The sequence below is a fragment of the Microtus oregoni genome, unplaced genomic scaffold, assembly GCF_018167655.1.
Source record: "Microtus oregoni isolate MIOR12 unplaced genomic scaffold, Mior012 000001F_ref0000356, whole genome shotgun sequence".
Lineage (NCBI taxonomy): Eukaryota > Metazoa > Chordata > Mammalia > Rodentia > Cricetidae > Microtus > Microtus oregoni.
In genome coordinates, this window is record NW_024543060.1 from 54,444,968 (window position 1) to 54,458,816 (window position 13,849).

Genomic DNA, 13,849 nt, shown 5'->3' on the forward strand with positions numbered 1-13,849 from the left:
ACTGTAACTTTAACCCATACACAAAACAAATGCCTCCCCATCACTGCAGATACAGAAGACAAAGCAAATGCCACATTGCACTTCTCAGTTTGATCTCAGTGTGGTCAAGTTCTGCGTTAGGTGGCTATTTTAACGAGTAGGAAAAACAGCTCCTCTCACTGGGGAAAGAGAAAGTCATTCTGTGCTTGTCTGGGTCTCGCTGCAGCCCCACACTGCCGCTGTCTTGACCTACGTTCTTCAGAACACTCCAGGTGATGCTGTCTTTCTCCATCCCTAGTCCTCACATCAATCTGTTCTTTCTTGCTAGTGAAAATATAGGATGCCTATTAAAATCACACTAAACTAGATAGTCAAAGATTTGAAAAAGGATTAATTGCAAATATATAGTACATGCCTATTTATAAATTAAAAAAAAGTTGATTTCTGTATGGCACTAAAAATGCAAATATACAACTGTATAAATAGGCTGTTGTTATGGAAAGTCTAAACTACGTTATCATTAATTTAAACACTATCCACCCAGACACAACTAACAATTGTCTAAAACAACAAAAATCTTGTATTGCTCATAAAGTTATGGGCTAATTTAATCAGATAAACACAACTAACTACAGACATATTTTAAAAGAGCTAGATGTAGTAGCACACACCTATAATCCCAGAACAAGTGAGGACGGTCACATGTTCAGAGCCAGCCTAGTCTACCTGGCAAAAATTGTCTTAGGAAACAGAAAATATGAACAGAAGTTGAGCTGTAGTTCAGTTGGTGGAGAGCTTTGCTACCTGCATGCAGCTCTGAGTTCTAGCCCTATCATTACAAAAAATGGGATATGGCCTTGGAAAGCTATAACTTCGGACTTCCAGGAAGTGGAGGCAGGAGAATTAAAAATTCAATGTCAAGATTTCTACTGGCTACACACTAATATGAGAACAAAACAAAAAATACCTCAGTAGAAATGAACATCTTAGGATAAAAAACTCCCATTGAGAAAGAATGACTTACCAGAGCTGACTTTCCAACACCTCCTGAGCCAAGAACGACGAGCTTATATTCACGCATGATGCAGACGTGTTACACTCAGTACCTTGGTAAAGAAGAAAAAAAACGTAAGTTTTGGTATTTCCATGCTTCTTATAAGACAGCCAGAACAGCAGGCTTATATAAAATTATTACTAGACTAAGTTATCACGGTATTAATTTCCTACAGAATTAGAGTTAAGGGTAAGTGTGAGAGATCAGTGCGGCACTGGCTGTGCACGCCTGGCAACCTGAGTTTGAGTCTCCAAATCCATGTGAAGGTGGAAGGTAACAGCCACCACGACAAAGCTGCCCTCTGACATTCATGTGTCACGTATGGTCCATGTGCCCACACATGCACATCACACACACAATAGTAACGAAGTAAAATATAAAGATTTCAGACAGTACTTTTAGCTCTGCCTTAGCAAACCGGTTATCGGTTTGTGACATCACGTTGTCTGGGAAATAAACCCCACCGGCAGGTACTAGGCATGCAGCCCCATCCACTAATAAGCCAGCATCCTAGGACCCTGCGTGCAGATAGCTACATGCACACAAACAATGGAGTGAGTTTCTAAATCTCCCCTAATGACTATCAAGGTGTCTTGTTTGCTGGACAGTTTCTATTTCAATGTATTCCTGTACATGTCCAGGAATGGGAACGAGGGCAGATCTGGCCTGAACTAGTTTTGGCACATGTGCAGGAAGGCAAACTGTGCTCAGTGAACTTTTAGAGATTTCCTAGAATACTATCTTATGCTTACTCGTAACTGGGCATTGCATATGGGAACGGACGTGGGCTGTGAGTAGACTTGCATTACTCACATAATCTAAGCCTGTCAAGCAAAACAGAGAAACCACCCATAGTATTCCCTTTGCAATCCAATTCTTTCTCTTCCTCCAAGCCCCGACAAAGCATGGCTGGAGACAACTGCCTGGAGCCTCTTAACCCAGAGTCCACTCCTCTTTGGTAGCGTATCTGACTGGTACTGCTGCTTTGCTTCTGAAGCAACCCTTGCTACTTTGCCATGTGTGCACTTCTTCAATTCATTGATTAAGACTCAAGAATCTGGACGCACCCACTAACAGTAAGTAATTTTATTAGAATATCCAAAGAAAAAGGAAGAAAAACAGGAGAGCTGAGAAACACCACCAAGGGCTTTCACATTCATTCACACAATAACACGACATATCTACCCCTCTTTTCTCAAGCCATCTTAAGACAAGAAGAGGAAGCAAACATCCCATGCCACCTAGAAGTAGCTGAGTATAGGAATATAGTCAGTGAACAAAACAGAGAAAATCCCTGTTCTCATTTGAGAAAACGTTCTAGAAGAACGAATGGAGACTGGAAACACATCAGCCATGCATGACAGTGCACCCCTGCAAGCTCAGGACTCAGAACAATTTCATTTGTGTACCGTCCTGGTCATTCCATGCCGGGGCAGCACAGTCAACCGTGAAGACAGGTAACTGTAGTAAGCCTGCCCAGGAGTGCAGGTGTCACGGCGGTGCACATCACAACAAACATCTGAATGCCAATTGATCAACAACTGTTCCACCTGAGGCACAGTGCCACACTAGCTTACTCCTACCTTTGGAAGGTTGTCAATCTTTAAGTTTTATAATTCCCCTCAAATCATAAAATCAGCAGTCAGCTCTGCCCAGGGAAGGCAGTTCCTGTGCTTAAGTAACCAATAATAGCATGTCTATGCTTCCTGTTTCAGATATTTCCTACCTTCTCATGCTGAAGACTCTTGTGGCATTATTTCAACAAGTTCCTTAGGTCCATGACTCCTTGAGCTCATCTAGCCGGATCGCTACCTTAGGACATGTAACCAAGCAGGCCTTTGCAGATGGCAACTGTTTTTTTTTGCATAACACTTTGAATTGTGCCAAATGGTTAGTATTTTTGTCATTAGCTTGATTTTTTAGCTACTTAAACTTCTGTGATAAGTTTTGTCTCCCATGTTTTGTTTTGGCCTGGACTGTCTGGCTTTCATCCACTACTCTATATGAATGGATGGAGACAGAGGCCCAGGCTATAACCTTCAGTGTTGCAATAACCAGTCTAGGCAGAAGGGGGGTATGCTCGAACTCCACTGTCTCACAAGACTCTGATGATGACAATTGTGTTACCAGCTTGCAATTATTTTGTCTTCTAACATCTGCTTGTCAAGGAGCCTCACAATCCGTTAGCAAACACCTTTTCTCTTTTGGTTATTAGCAGTAAGGTCTCATTCCAGCCCAGGATGACCCTGAACTCAAAGGTGATTCTCTGCTTCCTCAATGCTGGGTGGATTAGAGGTGTGAACCACCATGCCTAGCTCAAGGAAAACATTTATTCATCTTTTAAAACATTCAAGACATTTTAATTTATGGGACTATATTATATCCAGTTAAACATGTAGATCTTAAGTATTACATGAATTTTGCTATATGCCAACATCTATATAATCCATACCCCCATTAAGACTTAAAGCATTTAATTATTACAAGGCACTTTTTCTTGATTGTAGTAATATTTTCATGTCATGAAAACACTGTCAAAGCTACATTTCCTTCTGCCTCAGAAATGGGCTGCAGACTTTAGGAATCTGTTGAGACATGTTCTAGAACACCATAGTTCTACCAACCTAGCTAGCCCCTTATATAACAAAGCTGTTAAAAGCACCAAGATAGGTGATCGATATTCCCCAAACTGAAACCTATGAATCTCCCTTAGGGATATACTAGTCACAATTTAAAATGGCAACTAAAGAACTAACTAACTAAATAAATAAAGCCCTTGCTATATAGGCCAGGTTAGCTCTGAACTTACAATCCTATTTAGTCATGCTCGTTGGTATAATAAGGCAGATTTATCCAATTCTTGTGTCCATCAATAGTTTGTTCTTTCTCTTTTGAGCTGGGTGTAATGGTGCATACCTTTTATTCAAACCCTCAGAAGACAGGCAGGACAATTAGGTCCACACAGAGAGTTCCAGGACAGCACAACGGGCACAAACACAGTTAGAATAAAATGCCTTTTCAAATAGAGGCTAGAAAAATGGCTCAGTAGTTGAGAACACGTGATGTTCTTAAAGAGGACCCGAGTACAGTTCCCAGCACCCTTAGCAATTCCAGTTCCAGGGGATCTGACACCCTCTTTCAGCCTTTCAAGCACACACATACACACACTTAGGCAGACAAATGCAAGTGGGCTCTGTCTACATAATGAGAAAGCGCTTCCCAATATGCTTTTGTATATTTCTCAAATATTATAGAGATTTCTGGGTACCCAACCAAAGGAAGATACAAAGGTCTACATGTTCTTCTTCCTCTTGGCTTGGTAGCCCACTGATCTCCAGGATGGTTCATACAGAGAAAGCCCTTCTTCTCATTTCAGATTAGGGCATGGGCATTGAGGCTTTCTCAGGAAATACATTTATCTTCAACTTCCACCCCAAATGAAGATACTGAACTGACTGTGTAAGAGGTTACACACACACACACACACACGAAAGTACAACACCAGAAAAGTGGCTTCCGGTGGTCCAGGCTCATAATCCTAGCACACTGCCGGTAAAAGAGGAGGACCACAAGTTCAAGCTCACCCTATATAGTTAGTTCAAGGACTGCCTTGGTTATGTGAGACCTTGACCCAAAATAAATAAATACATAAATAAATAAATAAATAAAGGAAAAGTCCCCCAAACACGGGGAGAAAAGCGAACTAAGAAATTTAAAAGTTATCACATTATGTTGTTTAAAAACTGTGAAACTATTTTTAAGAACGCTTCACTAGGGGCTGCAGAGATGTGGGTAAGAGTGTACACTGTTCTTGTAGAGGACCAGTTTCGTTCCTAGCACCCACACACGGCAGCTCACAACCACCTACAGCTCCAGTTCTCTGTGGACTCCATGGAAACCTATACATACACATTCTTTTTTTAAAAAAATTATTATTATTACTTTTATGTTTATTGGTGTTTTTCCTGCATTTTCTGTGTGGGTGCTGAGAACTGAAGCCAGATTCTCTGGAAGAGCAGCAGCCAGTGCTCCTAACCACTAGAGCCGTCTCCTCAGCCCGCCCTACATACACACTCAAAAAAAAGGAATGCTTTAATCCTGATAGAATGTAGACAAAAAGGAATCATAAAATTATCTTGGAAAGTAAATAAATAGTTTCATCTTAAAAAAAAAAATAAAGGCAGCCAGGCTGTGGTGGTGTACGCCTTTAATCCCAGTAATCGGGTAGGCAGGTGAGTTCGAGGTCAGCCTGGTCTACAAGAGCTAGTTTTAGGACAGGCTCCAGAGCCACAGAGAAACCCTGTCTTGAAAAAAAAAAAAGAAAAAGAAAAAGAAAAAATAAAGTGAATTAAAAAAAAAAGGCTGATCCATGTTTAACTATCATAAACAACACTATATTTCAAACAACTCCAGTGATATTTTTTGGTACTTCCTTAACAAAGTTAGGACAGTGAATGAGTCACGTGGCTGCTTTTCTTTATATACATTAGACATTCTAATTTCTAGCTCAGAATGGCAGAAAATGAAATGCAGAGGTCTGGAGCACAGAACTGGCTATCTACGTAATTTACCAGAGGGAAGTCACACATGTACCTTAAGTTGTGACATACAGACTATAACCAATTTCACAGGGTTGATGGACAGATTTTAAACAAGAACCTCATTCCTGATAAAAGCCTTGACCAACAGTCATTACCAACACTAACCAGAGGAAACAAAGATCTGGATCATTTTGGTGTTTAGTGTGTGGTGTAAAATTACCTAAGGAATCGAGTGCTTAGCTAGAGGCCGGGGCACAGTGCAGTAGCACACTGGGTGCTGCAGTTCGCTGCGCATCCTTCTACTCTACACGCCGCCACCGAGACAGGAGCACAGTGAGTCTGAAGCTTGTCTGGGTCACACAGCTAGAGCCTGTTTCAGAACATCAGACTCAGTGGGATAGCCTGGGCTACACAACAGCGGTTCAGGCCAGCCACTCAGTGAGCACGTCTCAAAACAACATAAAACAAAAGAACTAACCAACCAACAAACCCAACCCAACCTAACCAAAACAATTCCAACAAAGAGTCTGTATTGAGGCTTTGAGAAGTTAACCAATTATTTCCTTTTACAGTAGATAAACTCCCATTTTGTTCACATCTAGTATTAAGAGATACCGTGAATCCCAACTGCAGAAGCATCACACAGATCTTGGTGTTAAAGACTTGACTTCCAGGAATTAGTCTAGTTGGAAAAGAAACACCCTAAAACAGGAGCACTGTTGAAACCAACAGCTTTCATGTTCTGCAGGTATGTGCAGTATACCCTTAGATTCAAATTCACTCCTTAAATTTTATAATAAATACACCAAGTGCATCAGGAAAAGAGTCTGAAAACTGAAAAGCAACCATTTAAAAAATATTTACTATTGTTGTTTATTCATGTAAACATGTGTGTGTCTCGAAGAGGCCAGAGGAAGTCAGATGCCCTGGAATTGGAGTTAAAGGCAGTTGTGAGCTTCCTGGTGCGGGTGCTGGGAACTGAAATCAGGTCCTCTGCCAGAACAGTATGTGTTCCTAATGAGTGAGCCATTTCTCCAGCACTGAAAAGCAACATTTGAAAGGCCTAACATTCTCCCAGTGAAAACACTATGTCAAAGAGTCACACCCCGCCCCCCCCCAGAATGCTGGTAACAAGCACAGCAGTTTTCTTACCCTCAGGCTGTTTAGTTCTCACTCTCCTCCTAAATTATCAGGGCTATGTAAAACCCTTAACTACTAGTTCCTGAAGTCAAGGACAGGGCTTCTCCCACTGAACAAGGTCTGCAAGTGAAGAACCTGACTTCTCCCCGCCTCCAACTCCCAAAGTAGCGTCTCGTCACCAAGCTCTCCGCTCTCTTCCCACAGTCTTATTCCTAACCTGCTGGGTATGGTAAAAACTCAGACCTGAGCAGATTTTAAAATTATTTTCAAGGAAAAAAAGAGGCCCAAATTCCCATCAAAAAGAAAACTTCTAGCCACGAAATCTCAGCCCTGGGAGGCTGAGGCAAGGAGGACTGGTGTGAGTTTGTGGCTCCCGTGGGCTGCAGAGTGAGGTTGTCTCACAACACAAAACACACAACAAACAAAGCAACAACCCAGTAGGAAGCTGCTTATAGCATTCTGTCTATTCTGACCATTTTAATATTTCAAATAGGGGAGACAGTCTCCCCTGCCCTTTTCATGGGTATTAATAATTCCAGTAAATAAAGCTTATCCCAATCGATCCTGCCAAATCTTCCACTGACATATATTCAGTAACAAAATCAACACGTTTTCCAGTTTTATTACAGTAGCCATCTTTTCGCTCAGTACGTGATCATAAGAAATACACTAACCAGAGCACAGCAATTATCAGCAACCTGACAAATACAAAAGGCCAATCTCTTACAGGACTTCTCAGGTGAGTGCTAGGTAAGCCAGGCAGTAACTAAAACCAAACCAACCAAGCAAAAACAAAAATCTTTTTTTTCTTTTGTTAGACTCAGGTGTAAATTCTACAGGTGAGCATATTCACTCAAAACACGCTATCTGCGGAGTATAATTCTGATAACTGGAATATACTTAATTGTATGATATACTGGAACAATGCAGCAACAGTTAAGACCCGACTGTCTGGATGGGGCATGACCTCTGCCATGCTACTTGACCTTTCTCTGTGTATCATTTCCTTATCAGAAAATTGGACTAACAGAATCTCCTCTCTGGAGTTTAAATATTAATTTGCCAGTTTTAGAAATCCTATCTCTATATAGCTGGGCAGTGGTGGCGCACACCTTTAATTTAACCCCAGCTCTTGGGAAGCAGAGGGAGACAGATTTCTTTGAGTTCAAGGCCAGCTTCGGCTAGAGAGTGAGTTCCAGGACTAGCTCCAAAACTACTCAGAAACCCTGTCTCGAAAAATGAAAAAGAAAAAAAAAAGTCTATCTATAGATGGCTGTTTATAGTGCTTGAAACTTGAAACACTTAAGAACTCTAACGCAGAGCTGGGGAGATGGCATGTGGGTAATTAGGTGTGACCCAAAGGCTGGGAGCTGTGGCTTCCTCCATCTGTAAACGAGATGGAAGGTGAGGACTGACACCCAACGCCGCTCTCCAACCTCCATGTGTGGAGGCGTGCCACACTCACGCCTGGACTCACACACATGACTACCCACAACATACACGGGTTTTTAAAATACATTATTTTGGCTACAACTGACGTGGTGGCATGCCAGTAATTTCACTATGTAGGAGGCAGAGACAGGAGGATTTTGGGTTTAAGGTCAGTATGGATTAGATTATATCTCAAGAAACAAACAAAACAAAAAGCATACAATTCTAAAGGAACTAGTCTATAAGGAGGTAATTCTCACTGATTTTTCCCTCTTTTCCCATTACTGAGTCTGATTCATTTTGCCGGAGTATCTTCTATGTTCTCCGCTGCACCATCTTGCAAACACTTCTCATTTTCCAGACAAAGAATGACAGAGGAAAGATTAAATAAATACACAAGTCTGTTATATATTTGAATTTCTGTGACCAGAGGAGGATAAAATGTTTTTGTATGAGACAAGCTGACTTGAAACACTCTATCCTCCTGCTTTAGCCTCTGGAGTACTAGGATGACAAGCATGTACCACTACGCATATTTTTTATTTTTGCCTCTTCCGTCCTTTCTTTTCTTTTTCTTTGTTTTGTTTTTCGAGACAGGGTTTCTCTGTAGCTTTGGGGCCTGTCCTGGAACTAGTTCTATAGACCAGGCTGGCCTAGAACCCAGAGATCCGCCTGTTTCTGCCTCCCGAGTGCTGGGATTAAAGGCGTGTGTCAATACCGCCCGGCTTGTTTTGTTTTTTCGAGACAGAGTTTAGCCTTGTCTGTCCTGGAACTTGCTCTGTAGACCAGGCTGGCCTCAGAACTCAAGAGACTGTCTCTGCCTCTCGAGTGCTGAGATTGAAGATGTTCAACACCACTGCCCAGACCTTTTCTCCTCCCTTACAGAGCCTCATGCCTTTCTTAGCCTTAAGTCCTTATCCTCATTGCCTTAATTAACCACTGGTGCTCTGAGACTACAGGTATAAGTCGGGACACTTGGACCAGTATATTTAAGTGCTGATTCTGCTTCTGACAAGGCTACCAGGTGTAGTAAGCACATGTTTAAGAGCAGTCATGTCCTTCTTGGTCCTTTTTTCTTCAGGATTTATTATTTTATGTGTGTGTGTGTGTGTGAATGTTTGCTTGCCCGAGTATATGCACATCACATGGGTTCTGGTGCCCTGGAACAAGAGTTGTGAGCTTTCATGTGGATGTTAGGAACTAGACCCAAGTCCTCTCCAAGAACCACAAGTACTTTTAACCACTGAGCTCTCTAGTCCCAACTTTGTCTTATCTGCTGATATAATCTGCAAAGGTTTTAGCAGCTAGTTTTTTCTACGTCATATATCTGCTAGTGAGGAGTGAAATTAACTTTGTTACTTTATGACTGATACAGCAGAAACACATATAAGGCAATTCAGGCAGAGGAATGAGTAGGTACAGATTCTCTTATACACCACTTACAGTCTCTGTATGCCTGTGGCCAATGAGTAAGCCACCATGGAAAGAAAGAAGGGTAAATTTCTGGCTGCTTCATACTTGACTGAAGTATCACCCGACAGCTCCCAACTAAGAATTCTGAGGAACACTTCCTAGAAAAGCCACCAGAATATACCTAACATGTAAACAGACCATTAAATGGGAGAGTAAACGGATTAAGTGTACTTTATCTGAACATTCAAGAATCTAAAATATTCCATTAGAAATCTAAAAGCCAGAGTGCCTCAGTGCCCCCTACAATCAACCACTACTTACTGGGTGTTACACTTCCATGGAAAGTGCACTAACAATGATACATGAAAAGATGGCTACAGCATAAAAGGAAGTCAATCTTGATAGGCATTTGCTTCATCTTGTATTTCTTAATTATAAAGGGGAACAACATACTTGCCCCCAAGAAGCTTTGCAGGAAAAGACAAGAAACACAGAAAACAGTTTGGGGATGTGGCTCACTGCTTGATTATAGGCTAGTGTTAGGGCTTTGGGTTCAAGCCATAGCGCCACCAAAGAGGGAGGGGCATATATTATGAGAGACACAAAGTCTGATGAGAGTTCAAATGGAAATCAGGAATTGCTTTAAAGAGAAGGTAGCAGAGGAAGTCCAACATGGAATTAGAACTCTTCAGAGCGCACAGGATACACAGGGAGAGGAAAGAAACAGCAAAGCACAAAGTATTTTCAGGGAGACAGGAAAACTCCCCTGTGAAAAGTGCTCAGGGGCTCTGACTCAGGAGCAACACACTAGACAATCTGAGGGTAGAGGCCATGCTGAGAAAACAGAAGACACTTAAAAACCGAGCTGTCAGTAACAGGAGGCCACGAACGCCACACCTAGAGCAATATGTGCGCCTAGTAAGGTTAGTATGTGGGCTGCTTTTAATGTGAGCCTTGGCTGGAAACAAAACCCATTTTATGATGAAAACCAAAGTAATGTACCATAAACAATATACCATATAAAAGGAATCGTAAGAAAACTGGTGTTTCAGCTTTATCAACAGTATTATTTGGCTTGATTGCCTATTGTGTACAAAGAACATAACACCAGATGCACATGTAGGCTATTTTCCTGACACACAGACGCCGACGGCTAAAGCACACTGAGCTGCGGTGAGCTACACCACCACAGACCACAGCACCTACTGTACTCGCCTAAGGTCTCACATGCAGTGGCAGGCTTCCCCACCTCATCTGAAGCTACCTTGGAGGCTAGCCATAGTGGTGCATGATTTTTAATCTAAGCATTCAGAAAGCAGAGGCAGGAGGATCTTTTTCAGTTCCAGGTAGTTAGGACTACAAAGTAAGACCCTGTCGCCCAAACCAAACAAATAAACAAAAGAATGAATTGAATATTGGATAAAATTTCCTTCAGGCTGTGTGTCTTGAATCTGTCCAGATGCATTCAAACAAAGTTAAGACGTAAGTAAATAGCCTGTGGCCTAGGATCATGTGTCATGTTCATTACTGTATAACTAAAACTGAAAGCATAGCCTGGAACAGAAAAGACACTGAGGGATGGGTCCTAGGACTTGCTGCATCTCCAGTAGCTGCTGGCTGTGTTTAAAAACAACTTAACTGGAACACAGTCACGCTCATTCAGTGTCTCATCTATGGTTATCACCAGGCAAAAATGGCAGAACTGAATGGCCCTGATGAGGACAGCATGCCAACAAAGCCTACATTATTATCCTGTCCATCACCGAGGCTCACCAGACTTAGGCCCTACAGCAGTGGCTCTCAAGCTTCCTAATGCTGAGACTCTTTAATATAGTTCCTCATGTTGTAGTGACCCCAACTACAAAGTTATTTTTGTTGCTCCTTTGTAACTATAATTTTGCTACTGCTATGAACTGTAAATATCTGAAATATGTACCCCCAAAGGGCTTGCGACCACAGGTTGAGAACCACTGCCTTACAGGCGGTGAGACCCTGAAAGAGGCGAGAGGAGATTCTGCATATCACTGTAGCGGTGGCAAATTGGTGTTCAGCTCAAACGTCTATGTACGTTTGAGAGCAATGCGCACTCAAAGGAACCAAGGGAAGAGTATGTTCTTACTTGGAAGGTCTACTGTGGTTTAGGCAAAGGAACAACAGGAAGGAAACTTCTGCAAATCAAGATGGAAACTTGTCCAACAGACAGCATGAACTATGGTTTGCTTTGCAAAGAGGTGGTCCTAATTCCTCAGATCTCCATCTATCAGTTCTTCTATAACTTAAATAACCATTCATATTTAAGCTTACATTAAGTCTTGCGGGGAGGGGGGGGAGAAAGCCCATTATAGTCCTTGAGGTACCTAATTTAATGCTACTGTCAAAGGTGCAGAATTTTGAGTAACTGCTCATCACCATAAAGACATCCTCGGGACACTGGCGAACAGATGTGCACTCACATATTTGAAGCAACTACTAAATCCAGTTTGGAGATCCTAGGGGACATCAGGCTATCAGTACTAATATATTTATGAGTTAAGAGCAGGGAGTAGGGATCTTTGAACAAATCACTCCCAATTTTTGCGAATAGAAAACACCACACGAAATTTGCTAATATAAATACCCAGTTTTTACCTCACACAAGGATAGATAAACTTTTAAGAACACCATTTAAAACCTGTTCCAGCGAAAGGCTGAAATGAGAACTACAACCAGCATCTTCCACGAGACTACAGACAATTATTTCATTTCCCATGGCCACCTAACTAGGAGCAAATGGCTTGCTTCGGATGACGAATGCCCCCAAGCACCAAGAAGCCAAGAGAATGCCTCCGTTTTAGGTTGAGGAGTCATGTTTGCACAATTACACACCACAGAGGAAACTTGAAGACCAACATACTCCTAATGGAAATTCCCTGGTTCAATCTGCCAAAAGTGCAGAACTAAGAAACAAAAAGCAGAGGAGCCGGGCGGTGGTGGCGCACACCTTTAATCCCAGCACTCGGGAGGCAGAGGCAGGCGGATCTCTGTGAGTTCGAGACCAGCCTGGTCTACAGAGCAAGTTCCAGGACAGGCTCCAAAAAAGCCACAGAGAAACCCTGTCTCGAAAAACCAAAAATGTCATCTAATCGGCAGCTTATGCTATCCATTTCCTGTCCACACTGGCTTGATAAATGTAACACTTCTGTATTTCTAGTTTACTCAAGACGCCTTTTAAAGGGCACTTAGAGAAACAAAGGGACATCGTATGTCACTGGGGACATAAAGAATGTTTCTTTTCCGCTGTCACACAATACCTGCTTGCTTACTCACGTAATTACTAGGTCAACAGAATGCAGCTCGGGGATGGAGAGCCAGCTCAGTGCAGAAGACCAGGCTCGGCTCCCAGCACCCACATGGTGGCTCCCAACCATCTGTAACTCCCTTTCTAGAGGATCTGCTTCCCTCTTCTGGCTTCCGAGGGCACCAGACACATTACACTATGCACACACATATAGGCCAGCAAACATTCAGACATAAATAAAGAGATGATTCTTTTAAAAGGTATCTTTAAAGTGTCCATTTCCTGCTAAATTTGAGACAAAATTACTATTCTCCCCAATCACATGCATACATGTCAGCATATTTTTAATATTAGCGTATTTACCAAGTAAAAAGTCTAGATCTTAATTAGTCTATTACAGCCAGCAGAACACACTGAGAAAACAGAAAAAGTGGGCAGACACTTCCTGTTAGCAATGCTGAATTTCAGAGTATCCACTTCAGCTATTTACTTCTTCCTGTCACTATACCAGGTGGTTCCATCAGGGATTTAATAAAATAAAATCTTTTTTAGATTTACTTATTTATGGTCACAAGTGTTTGCCTTCATAATGCCTTCAACACCTGCATGCCTGGTGCCTAAGGGGGTCAGAAAAGGTATCAGATGCCCTGGAATTAGTTATCAATGGTTGCAAACTACCATGTGGGTACTGGGAATTAAATATGGGTTTTCTAAGAAGAGCAACAGGCACTCTTAACTGACAAGCCATTTCTCCAGCCCCACATCAGGGATCTAAGAAAAATTCTACTACACTTACAGTGTGTGTGTGTGCGCGCGCGCACTGCACCTCAAGAACACATGCAACAAGATTTGCATGTGGAGGTCAGAGAACAACTTTAGGAAGGAGTCGGTTCTCACCTTCCTCCATAGGGGTCCTCCCTGAGGCAGGAGCACCCTGTGGTTTTCTCTCTAAAGAGGGGGTCGAGGAAGACACCCACCAATGACTTCTAGTCAGCCCGAATTTCCAGCAGACTA

The 13,849-nt window shown here is 42.1% G+C and overlaps 1 protein-coding gene across 1 annotated transcript in view; it reads right to left on the reverse strand.

Annotated features, from left to right (window-relative positions):
• Rap1b (RAP1B, member of RAS oncogene family) overlaps positions 1 to 13,849 on the reverse strand; it is a 33,787-nt gene that overhangs the window by 9,155 nt on the left and 10,783 nt on the right. Inside the window, exon 2 of the mRNA XM_041672647.1 lies at positions 1,004 to 1,085. Coding sequence (XP_041528581.1) covers positions 1,004 to 1,060 — 57 coding nt within the window. The 5' untranslated portion in view covers positions 1,061 to 1,085. The remainder of the gene's footprint in view (positions 1 to 1,003; positions 1,086 to 13,849) is intronic.